General features: G+C 41.0%; 1 protein-coding gene across 3 annotated transcripts in view; it reads right to left on the bottom strand.

Annotated features, from left to right (window-relative positions):
- The window catches only part of ANKRD28 (ankyrin repeat domain 28), a 229716-nt gene that overhangs the window by 90664 nt on the left and 120411 nt on the right, over positions 1 to 18641 (bottom strand). For all 3 annotated transcript variants that reach the window (XM_048838497.2, XM_048838499.2, XM_048838495.2), the window contains one exon: positions 887 to 957. In XM_048838497.2, coding sequence (XP_048694454.1) covers positions 887 to 957 — 71 coding nt within the window. The remainder of the gene's footprint in view (positions 1 to 886; positions 958 to 18641) is intronic.

Below are 18641 nucleotides of genomic sequence, written 5' to 3'. Positions count from 1 at the left end.
TTATTCACAGATTTAAAATTCCAGTTAATGACAGTTTGAAACTCAGAATACGATACCTGAACAATGATAAAAATGCACCTCTTAATTTTTCTTCCTACGATATTTCTATATTTAGCAACATATTGATACATGCTTCAAAAACCTTGATTTTCTGATGAAACAAAATGTCAGATAATTTTATTAGCAGCTTGCTCTGCTCTACTCTGTACATTTGAATGTTTCAGATGAAACTTAAACCTACAAGCCCAAACTAAATACTTTATGTATGTTAAAACGCTTACTGCTGCTAGCTTCAATGTTTTCAATAAAGAAACTGTAGAAATGCTTGCCTATTAAAAAATGAAAAAAAAACAAAACAAAATTGTGCTGTATAGGTGAAAACAAACCCTATTTAGTTTCTAGAGTATTTTTCCCTTATACTGAACCACTTTGGTTATCTCATCCGAAAGGAATCAAGGACTTTATGTTCTGAATTCAGAAATATTCTCTGTCATGGGAATGGCATTCATGATTTATTATTTCCATGTACAAGAATTTCTGGTTTCCTTTTGTATTAAAATAATAAAAACAAACTACCTGTACTTATTCTAGATTCTTTTAATTAACATTTCTAAGAGCATGTTATTTTTGCAATTTTTTTTTCCTGTTCAGAACCTCTCTCTATTCTACAATTGGAATTATGAAGTTATGCCCTCCCCCTTTTTTTTTCCTGTTAAATTTTAAAAAATCTGTTGCAAACATCCTGGGCTCTCTAAGCATTTTCAGTAGTTTCACTCTAAGAAAACTGAATAAGAAATAGAAGGTTGTCTGAGATGCTGTATTTTATTTTACATAAACTCATCTTTAAAAAAAAGAAAAGAAAAGAAAAAACGTGTTTATTTCATACCTCACTACATGATGCAACAGCTCTGTGTAAGGGAGTCAACCACTTGCTGTCTTTGGCATTAACTCTAGCTCCTGTAACAAAAAATAAATAAAATTAACTGACAGTGTATTCATACAAAATCTAAGTGTTTCAATAGACAAATTACTGTACAAAGTTACTACAACATTATATGCTAGACTAGTTAATGCAGGAGGATGCTCAGAAAAATACTTTTTTCCATGGGCTTTGGGTTATAGGATTCGCCCTTTGATGCACAGATGGAATTCTGTAATTTCTTGTTCACGAATAGTGAAGTGTATTTAATCAGTTATCTACACTAGTGAAATCTATTTTCCCAATAGTACTTCAAAGGGCTGCTGTGGCAGGAAAAAAAAAAGAAGCACTGGGTATCCTTGTCTTCATGCAACACAAAGCCAAGCACCCACAACACACACAACTTAACGGTATTCTGAGAGCAGATGAGGGGAAGAAGATTCATGATCCCCATTCCTTCATACCCCTTTGTAGTTGGGCAGATTTGTCTGCTTCCCTGCTGTCGACAGATAGGGGTAGTGCTCGCTGTCCCCCTTGGGAACTGGAGTGCATGAGGGAAAGAAGAGCAATATTTGAAGCTGCTTACTCCTGCCCGACAACTACTTCTCTTCAGCAGCTGGATTTGCAATGATCCTGCCTCCTCAGCCAGAGAGCCTATTCCCTATCAGCTAAGCAATACCAGGGAAGCTCCTCCTTTTGTGGTGGCCTATGTTGTTTACACCTGGGGGAACCAAGAATTTGATCGACTGAAAAGGAAGAACTCTTCTGACTTTGAAAATGATGAGTAATACAGCTAATATGGAGATGTCAGTGCCCCTTCCTTGTTTCTAAACTTGTTCACATACACACAAAAGGATATTTATTATAGCAGGCTGCGAAAGCTTGTTCAAAAAATCTTAGTTCCTTTAAAAAAGAAAAAACCCACACCCTAGAAAGCCCTAAATCCGCGCGCTCTCTCTCTCTCTCTTTCTTTTTTTAAGGCCCATTTTGGGCTTGACCCTTGGTTTTTAAAAAGTAAAACAAAATGATAGTTATAATCTACTAGAGTAAATTTGGAAATCATTCCCTCCTCCATCAACAGTTTCAATGAAATAAAAAGTTTGCTTTTATCAAAGGATCTTCACTTATAAACTGAATTTTTTATGAAAATTTCCATTTAACTCAACCATTTTTTTGCCAAAAAGTGTTTTGATAATTTTTTTGACCAGCTCTGGAATCCAAATGTTAATGATACATCTCTATATACTAAGATGAGTGTACACCTCTTAAATTATCAAGAAAGGCAAGCCATTTATTGAGAAATTGATGTTTGGGGAAAGGATAATTGGGACCCAATAATCTAGTATAACAATGATTGGCCAACTCAGGAGAAAATTACACCTTGTTGATATGTAATATCTCTTCTTTCAACAATTTAAAGACCAACACTGCTTTCTGATAAACAGACATGTAAATCATGTGCCTCATTAAAAAAAATCAGCTACAGTGTGCACCATACTCTTTTAGTGCACATGAATTTTAATTTTAAACTTGCATAGTATTAGACAGTTGGCTTAAACAAACCACTATCGCAGAGCAGCCTAGAAATCAATCACTTATTAAAACAACCAGCAGTGGATTTCTTAAATTTAACTTTTCTATTTATTTATAACTGCATTCATTTGCTTAAGCCCCCAACCCCACTACTCATTAACGACTATGGAAACAACTGAAAATACAATTCACACTATTTTCTACATGGGCTTATGAACAGTCTCTGCTGTCAGTTTCCTCCATTAAGTGAACACGAACTCCTTTGAGTAATATATTTCCTGAATGTATTTTTTAACAATGTGTTTTCCTGTTTCCTGATATAGCAATATTTCTAATTGCAAAATTGTTTTGTGCAATATGCTGTACTGCAAAAACAATATATTTACAACTGGAAGACAGTTCAGTAAAGACCAGCTAACCTAATTAATAAACTGTACTTCTGTTATCATAGAAAATCAGCAAACTAGACTACTTTAATACGAAATACTTGGTGCTCAGAGTTAAACACAACTAATCCTAGAAAATAATTCATTTGTTTTACATCACGCGTGCCAAAGAATGCACAAGCATGAAAGGTTTGTAGTGGGGTAAAACATCACCCTGCAAGGGATTTCTAATTTGTTTTATAATGGCTTCCTTCAAACAGTGATATGTGTCTGAAGAGAGAGGGGTGATCATAGAATCATAGAATATCAGGGTTGGAAGGGACCTCAGGAGGTCATCTAGTCCAACCCCCTCCTCAAAAGCAGGACCCATCCCCAATTAAATCATCCCAGCCAGGGCTTTGACAAGCCTGACCTTAAAAACTTCTAAGGAAGGAGATTCCACCACCTCCCTAGGCAACGCATTCCAGTGTTTCACCACCCTCCTAGTGAAAAAGTTTTTCCTAATATCCAACCTAAACCTCCCACACTGCAACTTGAGACCATTACTCCTTGTCCTGTCCTCTTCCACCACTGAGAATAGTCTAGAACCATCCTCTCTGGAACTACCTCTCAGGTAGTTGAAAGCAGCTATCAAATCCCCCCTCATTCTTCTCTTCCGCAGACTAAACAATCCCAGTTCCCTCAGCCTCTCCTCATAACTCATGTGTTTCCAGACCCCTAATCATTTTTGTTGCCCTTCGCTGGACTCTCTCCAATTTATCCACATCCTTCTTGTAGTGTGGGGCCCAAAACTGGACACAGTACTCTAGATGAGGCCTCACCAATGTCGAATAGAGGGGGATGATCTCGTCCCTCGATCTGCTCGCTATGCCCCTACTTATACATCCCAAAATGCCACTGGTCTTCTTGGCAACAAGGGCACACTGCTGACTCATATCCAGCTTCTTGTCCACTGTCACCCCTAGGTCCTTTTCCGCAGAACTGACGCCTAGCCATTCGGTCCCTAGTCTGTAGCTGTGCATTGGGTTCTTCCGTCCTAAGTGCAGGACCCTGCACTTATCCTTATTGAACTTCATCAGATTTCTTTTGGCCCAATCCTCCAATTTGTCCAGGTCCCTCTGTATCCTATCCCTGCCCTCCAGCGTATCTACCACTCCTCCCAGTTTAGTATCATCCGCAAATTTGCTGAGAGTGCAATCCACAACATCCTCCAGATCATTTATGAAGATATTGAACAAAACTGGCCCCAGGACCGACCCCTGGGGCACTCCACTTGACACCGGCTGCCAACTAGACATGGAGCCATTGATCACTACCCGTTGAGCCCGACAATCTAGCCAACTTTCTACCCACCTTATAGTGCATTCATCCAGCCCATGCTACTTTAACTTGCTGACAAGAATACTGTGGGAGACCGTGTCAAAAGCTTTGCTAAAGTCAAGATACAATACATCCACTGCTTTCCCTTCATCCACAGAACCAGTAATCTGTGGTGATGTTGTGGGGAGGGTGAAGGCGTTGAGAGGGAACGGTCACAGCTATGCAATAGTCCAACCAACACTGAAGAAAACCACCCTGGACAGCTATCTTCTAACATCCACAGTCAAACCTCCCATTCCTGAGCAAACTCAGAGAAGCTAGCACCAAGCCAGCTACGAACTCATCTTACTGATGGTAACATTCTAGATCCAGCACAACCTAGTTTCAGGCCAAGACATAGAACTGGCACTGATGAATGATCCCCTCCTATCAATAGATAGAGGACAGACATCCACTGTTAACCATGAGATACGGCTGTCTCGCCTGAGAAGTGTGGCAGGAATCCCAAATAATGTGCTAAAATGGTTTGAGTCCTTCCCTGGAAGTACGCACCCAAAGAGTAGAGATGGAAAATTGCACTTCCACTGCTAGAACTCTCACTTGTGGAGTTCTACAAGGATCAATTCACTCTCCGGTCCTCTCATACAATCACTAGGTGAACTTGTCAGATGACACGGATTCCAGTGCCAGCAACATGCAGATAACACAGCTCTACCGATCCTTCATCACACATGACCACACCACTACAATCCAGATGGCCCAGTGCTTGGATGAGATCAACTCATAGATGACGAACAGCTGGCTGAAGCTCAGCAACACAGAGGTGATGCTGGTGGTCCGAGGAAAGTATTTTGAAGAGTTTGCAGCCACAATTTAGTCTCCTTTGAGTGAAGGTTCACTTCCACAATTGGTCAAACTCAGTCCGTAGTCTAGGAGTACTCCTTGATTCCTCATTGATGCTGAGCTGTCACATTGCAATGCCAGCAAGTAATACCTTCTACCATCTCTGATTGGCTGGGAGACTCCATCCCATCCTGTTGGACAAAGACCTGACCTCAATTATTCATGCCTTTGCCACCTGTCAGCTGGACTACAGCAAAGAGATATACCTGAGCATGAAACCTTTAGCATTTAGGCAACTCCAACTAGTAGCTTACCTTCTTAGCAACACAGACTACCGTGAGCACATCAAAACCTATACTCATTTGCCATAGAATTCTGAATCAAGTTCAAGGTCTCGTTCCTTAATTTCGAAATGCTCCCATGGCCTGAACCCCTGGATACCTAAAAGACTGTCTAAGGCTGCAGGACAAAACCCATGGTCAACAACTTTGCTCCTCTGTCACAATGGAACTCTCAACCTTTAGAGTAAAGCTTGACCAGATGGGAGACAGAACCTTCTCCGGGGTGGTTCAAAACTGCAATGAACTCCCCCCAGAACCAGGGACCATCACAAACCTCACCACTTTGCACTCATTTCTTTGACCATGCCTTCTCTAATATAAAACATATAGCAACAGATATTTAAGAAATAAAAAACCCTACAAAACATGGCACTCCACTGAACAAATTTCTCCAACTGGGAAGAGGAGGAGAGAACAAACACCACATGACAGATGTGAAGTCACATTGCTTAACACACTACTGGGAGGTACTCACATGCTATGGGCATAAGTGTGGTATAAAAACCTATATAGAACAGATTCATCCATTAAAATAATTCTTGAAAACCTTGTGCAAGAGAATGGGTGGTATTTAGAAAGATTTTTTTTCCCCCTCGAGAGGGAGAAATTTTAACACATCTAAAGAATCAGCAAGTAAATCTTACTTTTGTCTATCACCATGAAATCACCCAAACACCATCAGCCCAGACTAACAGTCTCCATACTATTCTATACCCAGAGCTAAAGTCAAATACATCTGAGGACTCCAAATGTTGCTGGAATTGTCTTACAACAGCCTTCCCAGTAATTGTCTCCCAAAAAAGGAAGATTTGAGACTGAACAATAATTAAGACCACAAATTGTCTGCATCCTACCAGCCATAAGCATACCTGTCATACTTCCAGTTGCTCTCCAACCCCTGCCCGGGCCTCTCATTGTGACTGGCAGACAGTAAGATACAAGCAAGAGCCTAAAATACAGAAGACCTACTATCCTGTTAGTAATTTTCCCCCTCCAGCAATTCCATGCACAGTGGACTACTGACTCTCCAAACAGCAAAAGAAAGACAGCAGAGTAAATGAACACAGGGAATTTAAAAAAAAAATGGAAGCAAGAAAATGGAAGGAAAAATGAAAGAAGGAAAGAAATACAGATTGAAGAGAAAATGGGACAGATTTTAGCCCTGCCTGCACTAAGAACATGACCCTTTTCCATCAGCAGTCAAAGTAACTGGTCCACCAAACTGGAGTTGAAAAACTTTGCCCTTTAGTGTAAGGACAACGAAAAAAACTGAGTTACCATTGACTGGATCCTTGGATCTCAGCTCAATGCATGAGATAGGCCAGAACTCCCCTAGCTCTTAAAGAGTTCAAGTGCTTTGGAGACATGGGCAGCCCAATCTTATTCTCATATCAACTGCCATGGTGTCTTAGGCCACTGCCATTCCTTTCTGTCCATGCTTAGCTATAAAGCACTGTCAGTTGGAAATGCAGTTATTTAGTCATGCAGTTTCAGAGTTCAATGAAGCTACAGACTTTTGCTTCAGTTTGAAAACAGAATACTTTCTAACATTTCTACATCCTTTGACTGATTTCTCCTCATTCCCATGGTTTGCTTGGGATTCTGGAGTGGTTCCTTATAGAACTAGTTTTCTTTGATGATTTTAGCTGCATAGCTGAAATTGTCCAAGTTGTTGGTGCCTCTATGGCTTCAGTCATGGAGGCTGATTTCAATGCACTGTGGGTCATTAGCCTCATAAGCGCTGATATTCCTTTAGTACTTGGTGTAATACTCTGTTGACAGCATCACTGTCTTGTCATTTGTTCTTCTACAGTCTCTATTTGTTATCATTAATCATTGTGGCAGCACCTACAGGCCTTCTTCAGGGCCCAGGACCTCATTATGCTAGGCACTGTAAACACATGAAGAGATGGTCCCTGCCCTCAAAAGCTTAAAATCTAAGTATAAGACAGGAAACAATGAGCAGCTACTAAAAAGAGAACAGAACACACAGAGACGATTATAAATGTAATAAGTAATGAGTACAACACAAAATTGCCTAGCTTATCTTGGAGTGCTGAATTCCTCATCTAACTCAATAACTTGATGCATTCTTAGTACCTGGGGATAGTTAATCTACGTTCTTTTGTCTTGTCTTCATTTTAGAGCTGGTTGAATCACTCAGATTAAAAGTTTTTAATGGATGTATTGGAATCTTTTGTCTTTGGAAGCATTACACAAAGCTCTCTGAAGACTGGAGAACCTCAGCTCTCCTTAGGCCTCTCACTATATTTCTGCATGCTGGAACCATTCTTGGCCTCGAGTACTTCAGAGTTGTTTGCCTCAAAGCAGGTGCCTGATCTAGCTTTTAAAGTGCAGCCTTGCATCGTCCCCCCCGCCACAAATACTAAATATACTTATACCTGTTGAACAAAGACCTGACCTCAATTATTCATGCCTTTGCCACCCGTCAGCTGGACTACATTGAATCACAGAACTGGAAGGGACCTCGAGAGATCATCTAGTCCAGTCCCCTGCACTCAAGGGGCAACTAACTATTATCTATACCATCCCAGACAGGTGTTTGTCCAACCTGCTCTTAAAAATCCCCAATGATGGAGATTCCACAACCTCCCTAGGCAATTTATTCCAGTGCTTAGCCACTCTGACAGTTAGGAAGTTTTTCCTGATGTCCAACCTAAACCGCCCTGGCTGCAATTTAAGCCCATTGATTCTTGTCCTATCCTCAGAGGTTAACAATTTTTCCTCCTTCCTCCTCGTAACAACCTTTTATGTACTTCAAAACTGTTAACATGTCCCCTCCCAGTGAGGCAAAGTTATTCTGTATTGGGTTATAAGCCTTTCCTGTGTGAATACACTGATCCAACATGTTCGTGGATGTTTACTATATGCCTATAATGTTTGAATTCAATGTGAATTATACAGGAAGGCAACAAAATAGCTTCTCAGATAAGAATACCTAGTTACACACTAAGAAGACAATGGGGACCAGATGTTAGCTTCAAAGATCCTGTATCTTGTCTCCAACACACTGTAAAACTAGGCTAGGAACTAGAGATCAAATGAAGACTGAACAGTTAGAAGACCTCTGAGAGGTTGAAAAGGGGGCCAGGGTTTATTTGTGAGCAAGTATAGGCAGACAGGCTGGCAGAGAAAATGCTCTGTGGAGGAGTCAGGCCTCTCAGACCCAGGGAATGGTAAGTCTTAAAGAAGAACTAGATATGCTTACAGTATGTTTTACTGTTTTTGAGATATATTTTTTCTGAAATGGTTTTAAATAAATGATGCTTTGCTTTAAGGAAGCTCTTTGGTCATTAATTACCACAGTCATTGCCCCAGAGGAAGTAGAAATACAGGTTCTGAGCCGAAGTCAGACCTAAAATGGTCAAGACTGAGACACAAGTGACTACCACACAGCACCCTATGTGAGTGAGAGTGAAATACACAAGAAAGGGGTGCTGGCTTGAAGCCTAGAGGAAGTGCATCAGAGGGACCAGGAGATGTTAATAGTGCAGTTCGCCTGATAACAATGAGGTATTTTTGCTATTCTGTTTCTTCTGTTCAAAGGTCACAATCTAAAGTGACTACTCTGTCTGAACAACAATACAACTTTGACAGTTTCACAAACTCATCATTTCAGGTTTTCATAATTTAAGGGTTAGAGTCTGTATATTCTATACCTAAAAAAGCCTGAGATCACAACAGAGGAGAACGTGGATTATATATTAAGAGAAAATTTAGAGGCCATTTCAAACAGATATTCTACAAAAAATGTCCTCCACTTGACAGCAAACCAGATTTGAGAGAAAAAATACATTTGTAGGTGCCCTTTATGTCTGAAGTGGATGCTATACTGTCCAAAGACAGGTTTCAGAGTGGTAGCTGTGTTAGTCTGTATCAGCAAAAACGAGGAGTCCTTGTGGCACCTTAGAGAATAAAATTTATTTGGGCATAAGCTTTCATGGGCTAGAACCCACTTCATCAGATGCATGGAGTGGAAAATACAGGAGCAGGTATAAATACATGAAAAGATGTGAATTGCCTTACCAAGTGCAAGGTTAGTCTAACGAGACAATTCAATTGACAGCAGGATACCAAGGGAGGAAAAATAACTTTTGAAGTGGTAATGAGAGTGGCCCATTTCAGACAGTTGACAAGAAGGTGTGAGTGAGTACCAGTAGGGGAAAATTAGTATTGGTGAAATTAGGTTTAGGTTGTAAAATGACCCAACCACTCCCAGTCTTTATTCAGGCCTGGTGTCCAGTTTGCAAATTAATTCCAGTTCTGCAGTTTCACATTGGAGTCTGTTTTGGAAGGTTTTTTTTTTTTTTTTGGAAGAATTGCCACTTTTAGGTCTGTTATTGAGTGACCAGGGAGATTGAAGTGAAGTGTTCTCCTACTGGTTTTTGAACGTTATGATTCCCGATGTCAGATTTGTGTCCATTTATTCTTTTGCATAGACACGGTCCGGTTTGGCCAATGTACTTGGCAGAGGGGCATTGCTAGCACATGATGGCATATATCACATTGGTAGATGTGCAGGTGAACAAGTCCCTGATGGTGTGGCTGATGTGGTTAAGGTCCTATGATGGTGTCCCTTGAATAGATCAGTTGGCACCGGGATTTGGCACTCAGGACAGAGTTGGCACCACGGTTTGTTGCAGGGTTTGGTTCCTGGGTTGGTGTTTTTGTTGTGTGGTGTGTAGTTGCTGGTGAGTATTTGCTTCAGGTTGGGGGGCTGTCTGTAAGTGAGGACTGGCCTGTCCCCCAAGATCTGTGAGAGTGATGGATCGTCCCTCAGGATAGGTTATAGATCCTTGATGATGCGCTGGAGAGGTTTTAGTTGGGGCTGTAAGTGATGGCTAGTGGCGTTGCTACTTTCTTTGTTGGGCCTGCCTTCTGGTGACTTCTGGGTACCCTTCTGGCTCTGTCAATCTGTTTCACTTCACTTCACCTAAGCCTAATTTCCCCAATACTAATTTCCCCCTACTGTTACTCACACCTTCTTGTCAACTGTCTGAAATGGGCCACTCTCATTACCACTTCAAAAGTTATTTTTCCTCCCTTGGTATCCTGCTGTCAATTGAATTGTCTCATTAGACTAACCTCACATTTAGTAAGGCAATTCACATCTTTTCATGTACTTATATCTGCTCCTGTATTTTCCACTCCATGCATCTGATGAAGTGGGTTCTAGCCCACGAACGCTTACGCCCAAATAAATTAGTCTCTAAGATACCACAAGGACTCCTCGTTGTTTTTGTCCAAAGAACAAACATCTAAAGAATTCCTGTTAAGTATTGCTTAAAGCAACAGGGCACTATGAAAAACAGTTCTGATGTAGTGGGGGAAAACAGCTACATTTTTTCACATGACAAAGGGAAAACGAGAAATGTAATGCCAATTAGATACAGGCCAGATAGCTGTTCCTTTCAAGTAAACAATACAAAAAATGTTGTAGATACTCTGACAAAAGAATATCAAAGCCTGTTTCTCAGAAGGGGACCTAAATATCAGATTGACTTGTATAAGGAAGAATAGATAAGATTGCCTTTTCATATAGGCAACTGCCAGCTCTTAAATGAAATTCTCACTGAAGCTAGTTGATTATACTACTACTATAATACCGCATTTCATGGTATGTGTTACCAAACTCATTTCTTCAAACTCTGAATGGGCTTGGCTGTGCATCATGCCTCAGTTTGCATACTGAAGGCAAAATGCAGCACAAACCACTTCCCATTATGTTTTATTAGTTACATGGATGCTAATCCATCCTTTGTTATAGTTCTTACTGGAGATGGGCCAACTCTTCTACAAAGTGTACTTAAATAACTGGCTGGTACTACTAGTAATAAATGCTGAGAGAATGTATTATTTTATTCCCTTTATCACTAATAAACTAAGGAAGCCATCAGCATCTGCTTTATTGAACATCAATGCATTTATTTAACCTGTTTTTATATACATGATAAAATTTCTTCAATCTAAATACCACTGATATAACACTAATTATAATACAATATATATAATAATACAGCACTAAAAGAGTTTCAGGCCAAAGGATTAAAGACCTTGCATGGGATACAGGGCCCAAACAGCCACTTTCTTCGTGTGGCAGAGCTCCGACCTTGTCCCCATGGGTCCCGCGCTTCCAGGCGGTTTATGCTAGCTTCAGAGGCTCACTGCAACCCTCCACGTAGCCCTTCTCTCTCTAGGGCAAGGGACACAGCCTACTGAGCCCGTTTCATCATAAGCCAGCAATGGAGGTTGGTGAGAGAATTCCCAGTCTCTGTTGCTCCTGCGGCCTCATGCCAGAACAGTTTAGGCCTCTGTCAGGACAGAGGCCTGTTTTCCCCTCCCAGGAGGTGTTTCCCAGGAGTGGTGGTTTGGGGGGAACCCGGGCCCGCCCTCTACTCCAGGTTCCGGCCCAGGGACCCTAACGGTAGCAGCTGTTGGCAGCCAACCTTTCACTGCCAGAGTTGCTACATTTCCCTGGGCCACTTCCACACAGCTCTCCTGCTTCTCCCTTCTTCACCCTTACCTTAGGGCTCCCTTACCAATGACTTGAGAGTGTCTTCATTAACCAGCCCTTCAGCTGCACTTTGGCTCCCTGGCTCCTCTCTGCCTGACTGGAGTGAGCCCTTTTATATCATCAGAGGGGCCTTAATTAGAGTCAGGTGGTCACATTAGCTTAATGGCCTCACCTGACTCTTTGCAGGTTAATTGGAGTCAGGTATTCTCATTAGCCTGGATGAGCCCCTGCTCTGGTCAGTCAGGGAACAGAAAACTTAATCCAGTGGCCAGTATGTCTGCCTTCTGCTACTCTGCTGTACCCAACTGGCCTGGGCCTATCACATTAGCTTGGACTTAAAATATGGTCCTATACTGAAGATAGACAACATAAAAATGGCACTTTTATACTGAACAGAGCTGTTCCCTATGTGCATTCAGTCATATCTATTTAGTCTATTGACAATTTTATACTGCTTTTGTTCCTGTTGACACTGCAAGACTACACTCCAGTGGTGGAACGAGCTGAATTCCACCCTAGTATTCTATCCAGGGTACCCTGATCAGAACTGCCAATCAGGTTCCTCCCTTGAAGCAAATTTGCCCACAGTTACACCTGTTAAATTCACTGAACAGGCATAACTGAGACCAGTATTTGTTTGGCCTTCAGAATCTTTGTTAAAGGCGGTGCACAAACCAGAAAAGAATCTTAGCAAAGTTGAATTTACTGGACTGGCAGTTAGAAAGCTATTTTTTACTTGAAAAAGTTGAGACAAATATAAACCCAACTAGACTATTTTTACAGTCATTGTTTTGAGAAGAGCCACATTTTAATACTGGTCACACATACACAGAGTTCTCAGAATATGTCATCTGCGAAGTTTCATATTGAAGGAATAGTACACTGATCTCTTTAGTCCTGGAATCTTTAATAAAATTAGTCTGCACAGCCAGTGGCCATATGCGTAATGCTTAAAAGTTTGCATTAGTCTATTTTGACACTTGGAGCCAAATGTAATGCTGATGTAACTAGGTGTAACTCCATTAAGTGAGTTACCCCATAGCTGATCTGGCCCCATGTTTTTAAAAGGAGGTGCACAGAACCCATAGAACTTAATTTAGAACTGTCTGCCCAGAGAGGAACTCTAAAAAGACAAGCAAGGATGGAGGGATTAACGCAATACATTATGAAAGTTCCAGTTGCCAGTGAATAAGTAGCCTGTGTGACAGATTTTTTCCTGCAAAAAAGGCTAACTGTGCACACAGGGCTAATAGTTCCATTGTTCTTCCTCCTTCTCAAAATGTAGGCACAATGACTTTTCTTCAGTTATCAGGTGCCTTGGCTGACTCTCATGACTTATTCAAGATTATTCTCAGAAGTTCTGAAATGTCCTCCCTCTGTTAATTGTTTTTTAAATTAAAAGGCTATATTTCACCCAGATCTCAGACTTGTTTATACAGCAAATATAAAATATGTCTGCTATAACAGGAACATATATTTTCAAAAATATTACCATGAGACTTACTCAAAGCCATTCTGCAAAAACTTCAGAAACTAAAAAATGCCTGAAGATCTGGGTAACTATCTTTACAGCGTTTAGATTTCGGCCAAACAGATGTGTACTGTATTGCATGATCGCATGAAACTTAATTGGAGTAAATGTTCCAGAAGACACTGAGTTGGTGTCAGGTTTGTCATCCATCCACTTAACAAATCAGTCCACTTGAGGTCAAAGCATTTTCTAGTCAACTGTTATCTGGGAGTTGAGTAATAACTGTTGAACCTCTAAAGAGCAAGATTTTTCCAAGGCCCACTCAAGTCCTATAAACGGCTGCAGCTGACAGAAGGTCAAAGCAGTAAATCCTGCATTCTTGTTGGGACAGCAAATCTGTGAACACTGGAAAAAGCCCGTGGACTTCTTAAGAAGTTGCAAGAGGTCTGCAGGTCATCGTTGCCTTAGCCATGCTGGAAATCACTAAGATTATTCTGTCCCCATCCAGTCTTCTCTTTCTGATCACCTTCTAAATTAATGGGAGGATTGGGAGGGAGCAGCGTACGGCCAGATCCTTCTGCCAGTTCAGGAATAAAAAAAAAACTTCTGATATGGACAGACTGTCCCTGCCTGTTCTCGAGCAGAACTGGAGACACTTCATATATCTAGTGATTGATCAACAGATCAATGTCTGGAAACCACCGTAGGCCGAAGATGTCACCTATCACCACTTTCTTTATGGACCGTTCATGCAGGGTGGAAAAGGAGATTATGAAACATGCTAGTGCCAAAATGCAGAAGCAGACTTTCCTAATGAAGACCCTAACCTTCCTTAGATTTCATATCAGATAAAACCTTCCTCCTTTCTTTGGTATGAAGAAACATCTGGAGTATAAGCCCTGATCTCTAAATTCCCTTGGAACCTTCTTTATTGCTCCCACTTATAACAAGGATTAAATCCCTAATCTTAACATGCTCTCATGAGAGGGACCCCTGAACACAGAAGGGAGAGGGGTTTGGTAAAGGTAGGGTCTCAACAGAAGATGTTACTACAACTCAGTTTATCTCCAGAATCCTTTTGTCTGATGTTATGGACTTCCATTCGTTGACAAGGCAAAATTGTCTGTTCTCAAAGATAGGGTCAATGCAGGATAATTTGAAGATCCGGGTCCTGGTGTCAAATTTGGGGCCTGCCATTTTTACCTAGTTGAAACTGAAGGCTGTTTTCACTTCATTCATGGTTTTAAGATTTTCTTCTGGTGCATTTGCACAGGTCTGGGTTGTTGCTGCTGCTGAAAGTGACATCCCTGAGAATAAAGACAAAAGATGATGGTGGATAAATGGTCTATGGTACTAGAGTATAGGATCAGAGGTCGTCCTCCTCACAGGTGGAAAGGCACCTAAAGAGCATGCCACAGACCATGTGTCCAATATTTCATCTTATTACTAAATAACTAAATTTCCTTCCAAAGGAATATCTTCCAATCTTCAACACAGTTTCTGGAGGGAAAGAAAAAGACCATATGACTCTTAAGCAAAGCAGTAGATGCTACCACCCTAGCTCATGGATTTGAGAGCTTCTTTTGATGTTGAGGACACTGTTCGTTATCGTCCGACCTTCAGTTATTAACATGTTAGTCAATTTACATTGACTAACTGATTTTCCAGAAGCAAACGCAGGAATCTTTTCCGATAAGTGATAACGATACTGCAACATCATTGCCTCATAATCTGTTACTCTTTTCCCAAGTGAAGCAAGAGAACTTCCTTACCAACTGCACTGACTACTCCAGCCTGCAGTAGTCAATCTAATATTAGAAGATTAACCTCCAATGGGGCAACCAGAATGCCAAATAATGGATAGATTTCCTCCAGTATTACAGATGGGAGTTCCAAAGTCATTGCCATCCTGTCTGCAAGCTTGTGAAACTGTAAAGATTCCTCAGAGAGAGAGGAAGCTGAAGCTACTCCAACATTTTCATGTGGTGAAAAACCAGTTTCTACATTTGGCTCTAATTACTGGTATTCCATCTGAGCACAGGCTCCCCATTTTCCTCCAACAGAGGGTCAGGCACAATGGTGGGAGAACGTGAAGCTCCGATTTGATGGGCAAGCTTTTTCCTCACCTCAAAAGAGAAGGGAGTTCCGATGCGAATGATGCTATGAAGTCTCTCTACAGGGTTTAGATGGCTGCCAATATGGCCAAACCACCTATGGTGGAATTTGCAGGTTGCTGCAATACTCTGGAGGATAAACAGGTCTACATGCTCCGTATCCGGGATACTCTCTTTTGAGAGGGTGAAATCTAGGAAGGACCTCTGGAAATTTAGCCCAATCCTGTTCATTTCTGGACTGCAGATCTGACTTTGGACCTGCTACCAAGAAACCACAGAACCTGACAAATGCAACATAGTGAAAGACAGACCACTTTTCTGGCTGGGCTTGAAGGTGTTTTGGACAGAGGTACAGAAGTCTCTCAGGAAAACAAACACTTCATTCAACCTCTTTCATTTTCCAGGAGTAAGATCAGAGAAGGATAATTTGAGAGAGGTTGTGTCTTTCCTCCTTTAGATATCAAGCCTTACAGATACATCACGGGATCCTTGTGACTTACTTCGGCTAACAGTGAAACTGATGCAGCTGCATAAATTAGCGATGAAGAAATTGTTGCTGGTTCCAGGTCTATCTTGGATCATTTAGATACGGTCAGCACTCCTAGCATTTGGTTCAGGACCTGATACTGACTGATCAGATTAATTTCCTCACTGGGACTTGGCACTGCTAGCAGGAACCTTTTAGTTCTTTGCCTTCTTTTCCAGAACTGAAGCAGACTGATCCAATGGCTTTTCTCAGAACTTGGCCAACAGATCCTTTGGGGCTTTTAGTGTTGGATCTGATCTTGGAAACTGACTGATGCAATCATGGAACTCTATCCTAGAGCACAAACTGGAGCTTTCATCGTAGTATTCTTATTCTGAACTTGTGCTTGGATCCCTTAGAGGTATGAGAGCTCAGTGGCTTCGCTGCCAAAGCTTCTTATATCAGGAGAGCTCTTGGACCACATGCTCTCAGAATGAACATAATGCAGACAGAAACCTCGGACACCTCAAAGGACAGTAGCCCTCATCAAGACATGCTAAGCAGCTGACATTCGTGTCTGATGTTGAAAAGACCATCTGACATGATTCACAGCTCTTAAAACCATGTCTCTTTGCCTTTGAATCCACCATGAAACTGAGACAAAACCAAACCTAAGAAGAACTAGCCTAAACAAACTATTATTTTCCTAATTATACCAACTACACCAAGAGTAAAATACTATGTAAGGCACTAAAAATTTTTTAAGAGAAGGCGCCAGATCTGAGGGATCCAGAGAAGTTTGTGTCCATTTGCTGGTGAGGTTGCTAGGAACTGAGACAACAGAGGGCACCATGCACGCTTTTACAGCCTCATCTCTCAGAATATTCAGGAACTCTGAGGGGAGCAGTCAGAAGGGCATGCAAGCACTTCAATGCCACAAGAAGGTTCCACTGTCTGATTTGGTGATCCCTTCCAACTTTAAGTTCTATGACTTTAAGTTGCACCAGCCAGTGTAGCCCATGAGTGGGAATATGCAGAAGATTCTCAATGAATTCTTATTAAGATTATTCATAATAGATCTCTTCACCTACCCATTCATTAACTCTCCTTTTCATGGAGAATACAGTGGATACTTCCAATCACCCATTTCCAGGGAGCCCTGTCTCCCACCAGTGTTCTAACCTAATCTATGTTAAGGCTGAAACGTATGAAGTTGGAAGCCCTGACATCCCTCCAGCGTCTGCGAGGTCTTCTCCAACCAGCTTTTGTTGGAGCAAATACATAAAGCAGGCAGGCTGGTATGGACTCTGGCACGCGGTGCAGTGTTGAGTCAGTTGGGAAGACACTGGACGCTGGTTGGTCCAACGCCTGACATTCTTGGTTGTAATGTGATGAAACCACCAAGTGCCTTTAATGTTTTGTTGCTGTTTCACCTACCCAGCCCCTCTGCAAATTTACAGATGTTTGCTAGAGATGTTAGTTAAATTCTATTTGGTCTAAAAAAAAACTGATGATTATGACATGTTCATCAGCAGGTAGGCAGTTTATCTGATGACAAAGTGGGTGAATCCTTCAGGGACTAGCTTACTTTCAAGAGTTCTGAGAGGTATTGTTTCAAAAGGAAAAGGAAATGAGCTGGAAGTCATGGGAGGAATATCCTTCCTCTGCCGGAAATTTGTATCCGACTTTGTCAGTTTCAGGCCCCTCCTGTCCTACAGGCTTGGAAACCAAGACAAGCCGCAGCAGCAACAAAGATTGCAGGCAGAGGTTTACTCAGAACAAGTGTCCTAGTGTTCAACACCCAAATGCAGAATGCTCAAGACATGTATATTAATGCTAAAAGCATGAAACTTTGAGCATGAAGTCTCAGTTATGCACTGAGAATGAACAATATGGGTCTTGTAACATACTTACACTTCGAGAAATCTGGCACAGAAAAAAATCTCAAATTATACCAACAAGTGAGGGAAAAAAAAAATCACACTTTCCAAAACCAACTGTTTTCTAAAAAAGTTTTTTCACGCCAAGGATTTTTTTTTTTTTAAGACATTTTAGTGTTTTTGTGGTGTATGTGGTGCGCTTGTTTTTGGTTGTTTTTTTGGGGGGTGGGTGGGAAGGAAGTAAAGGAATTTAATAATACCATACTTTTGCAGCATCTAACACATAATGTGACAGTGTAGCCTATATAATTTACACTAAGAACTAGAAAACTCATTTAATTAAAAAATGTTATGGGTTAGGCTTCAATCCAAAAAACAGTTACGGAAGCGTATAGTCCCACTGAACTTAATAAAACTACTTCTATGTAGTTACATGTATGCTTTAACTGATGGCAGGATTGGGAAACCAACAAGTAAGGATCTGATCCAATGCCCACTGATATCAGTGGAAAGACTCCCATTGATTTAAATGGGCTTTAGACCAGGCTTGAAGAGAAACAATAGCAAAGCAAGGAAAATTCCTTGCAATTTAATTTGTTCATATAGTATGATAATTGTAGATTGGTTTTTAATTTATAGAACTTCAAAATGTACTACAGAGTATTTATTGATGTGTAATAAATATAAAGGTTACAAAGTAAAGGACTCAAAAGTTAGAAAATGAAAGAATTAAGGTTGTGTATAGAATCTTTATTCAGCCCCCTTGTGCATATGCATTATTATACAGTCTTTAATTACATCACATAGTATTTTTTCCACAGGACTCCTTCATT

The sequence above is a fragment of the Caretta caretta genome, chromosome 2 (genome assembly GCF_965140235.1).
Source record: "Caretta caretta isolate rCarCar2 chromosome 2, rCarCar1.hap1, whole genome shotgun sequence".
NCBI classification, from domain to species: Eukaryota; Metazoa; Chordata; order Testudines; family Cheloniidae; genus Caretta; species Caretta caretta.
This window is presented reverse-complemented; position numbering and strand designations above follow the sequence as displayed.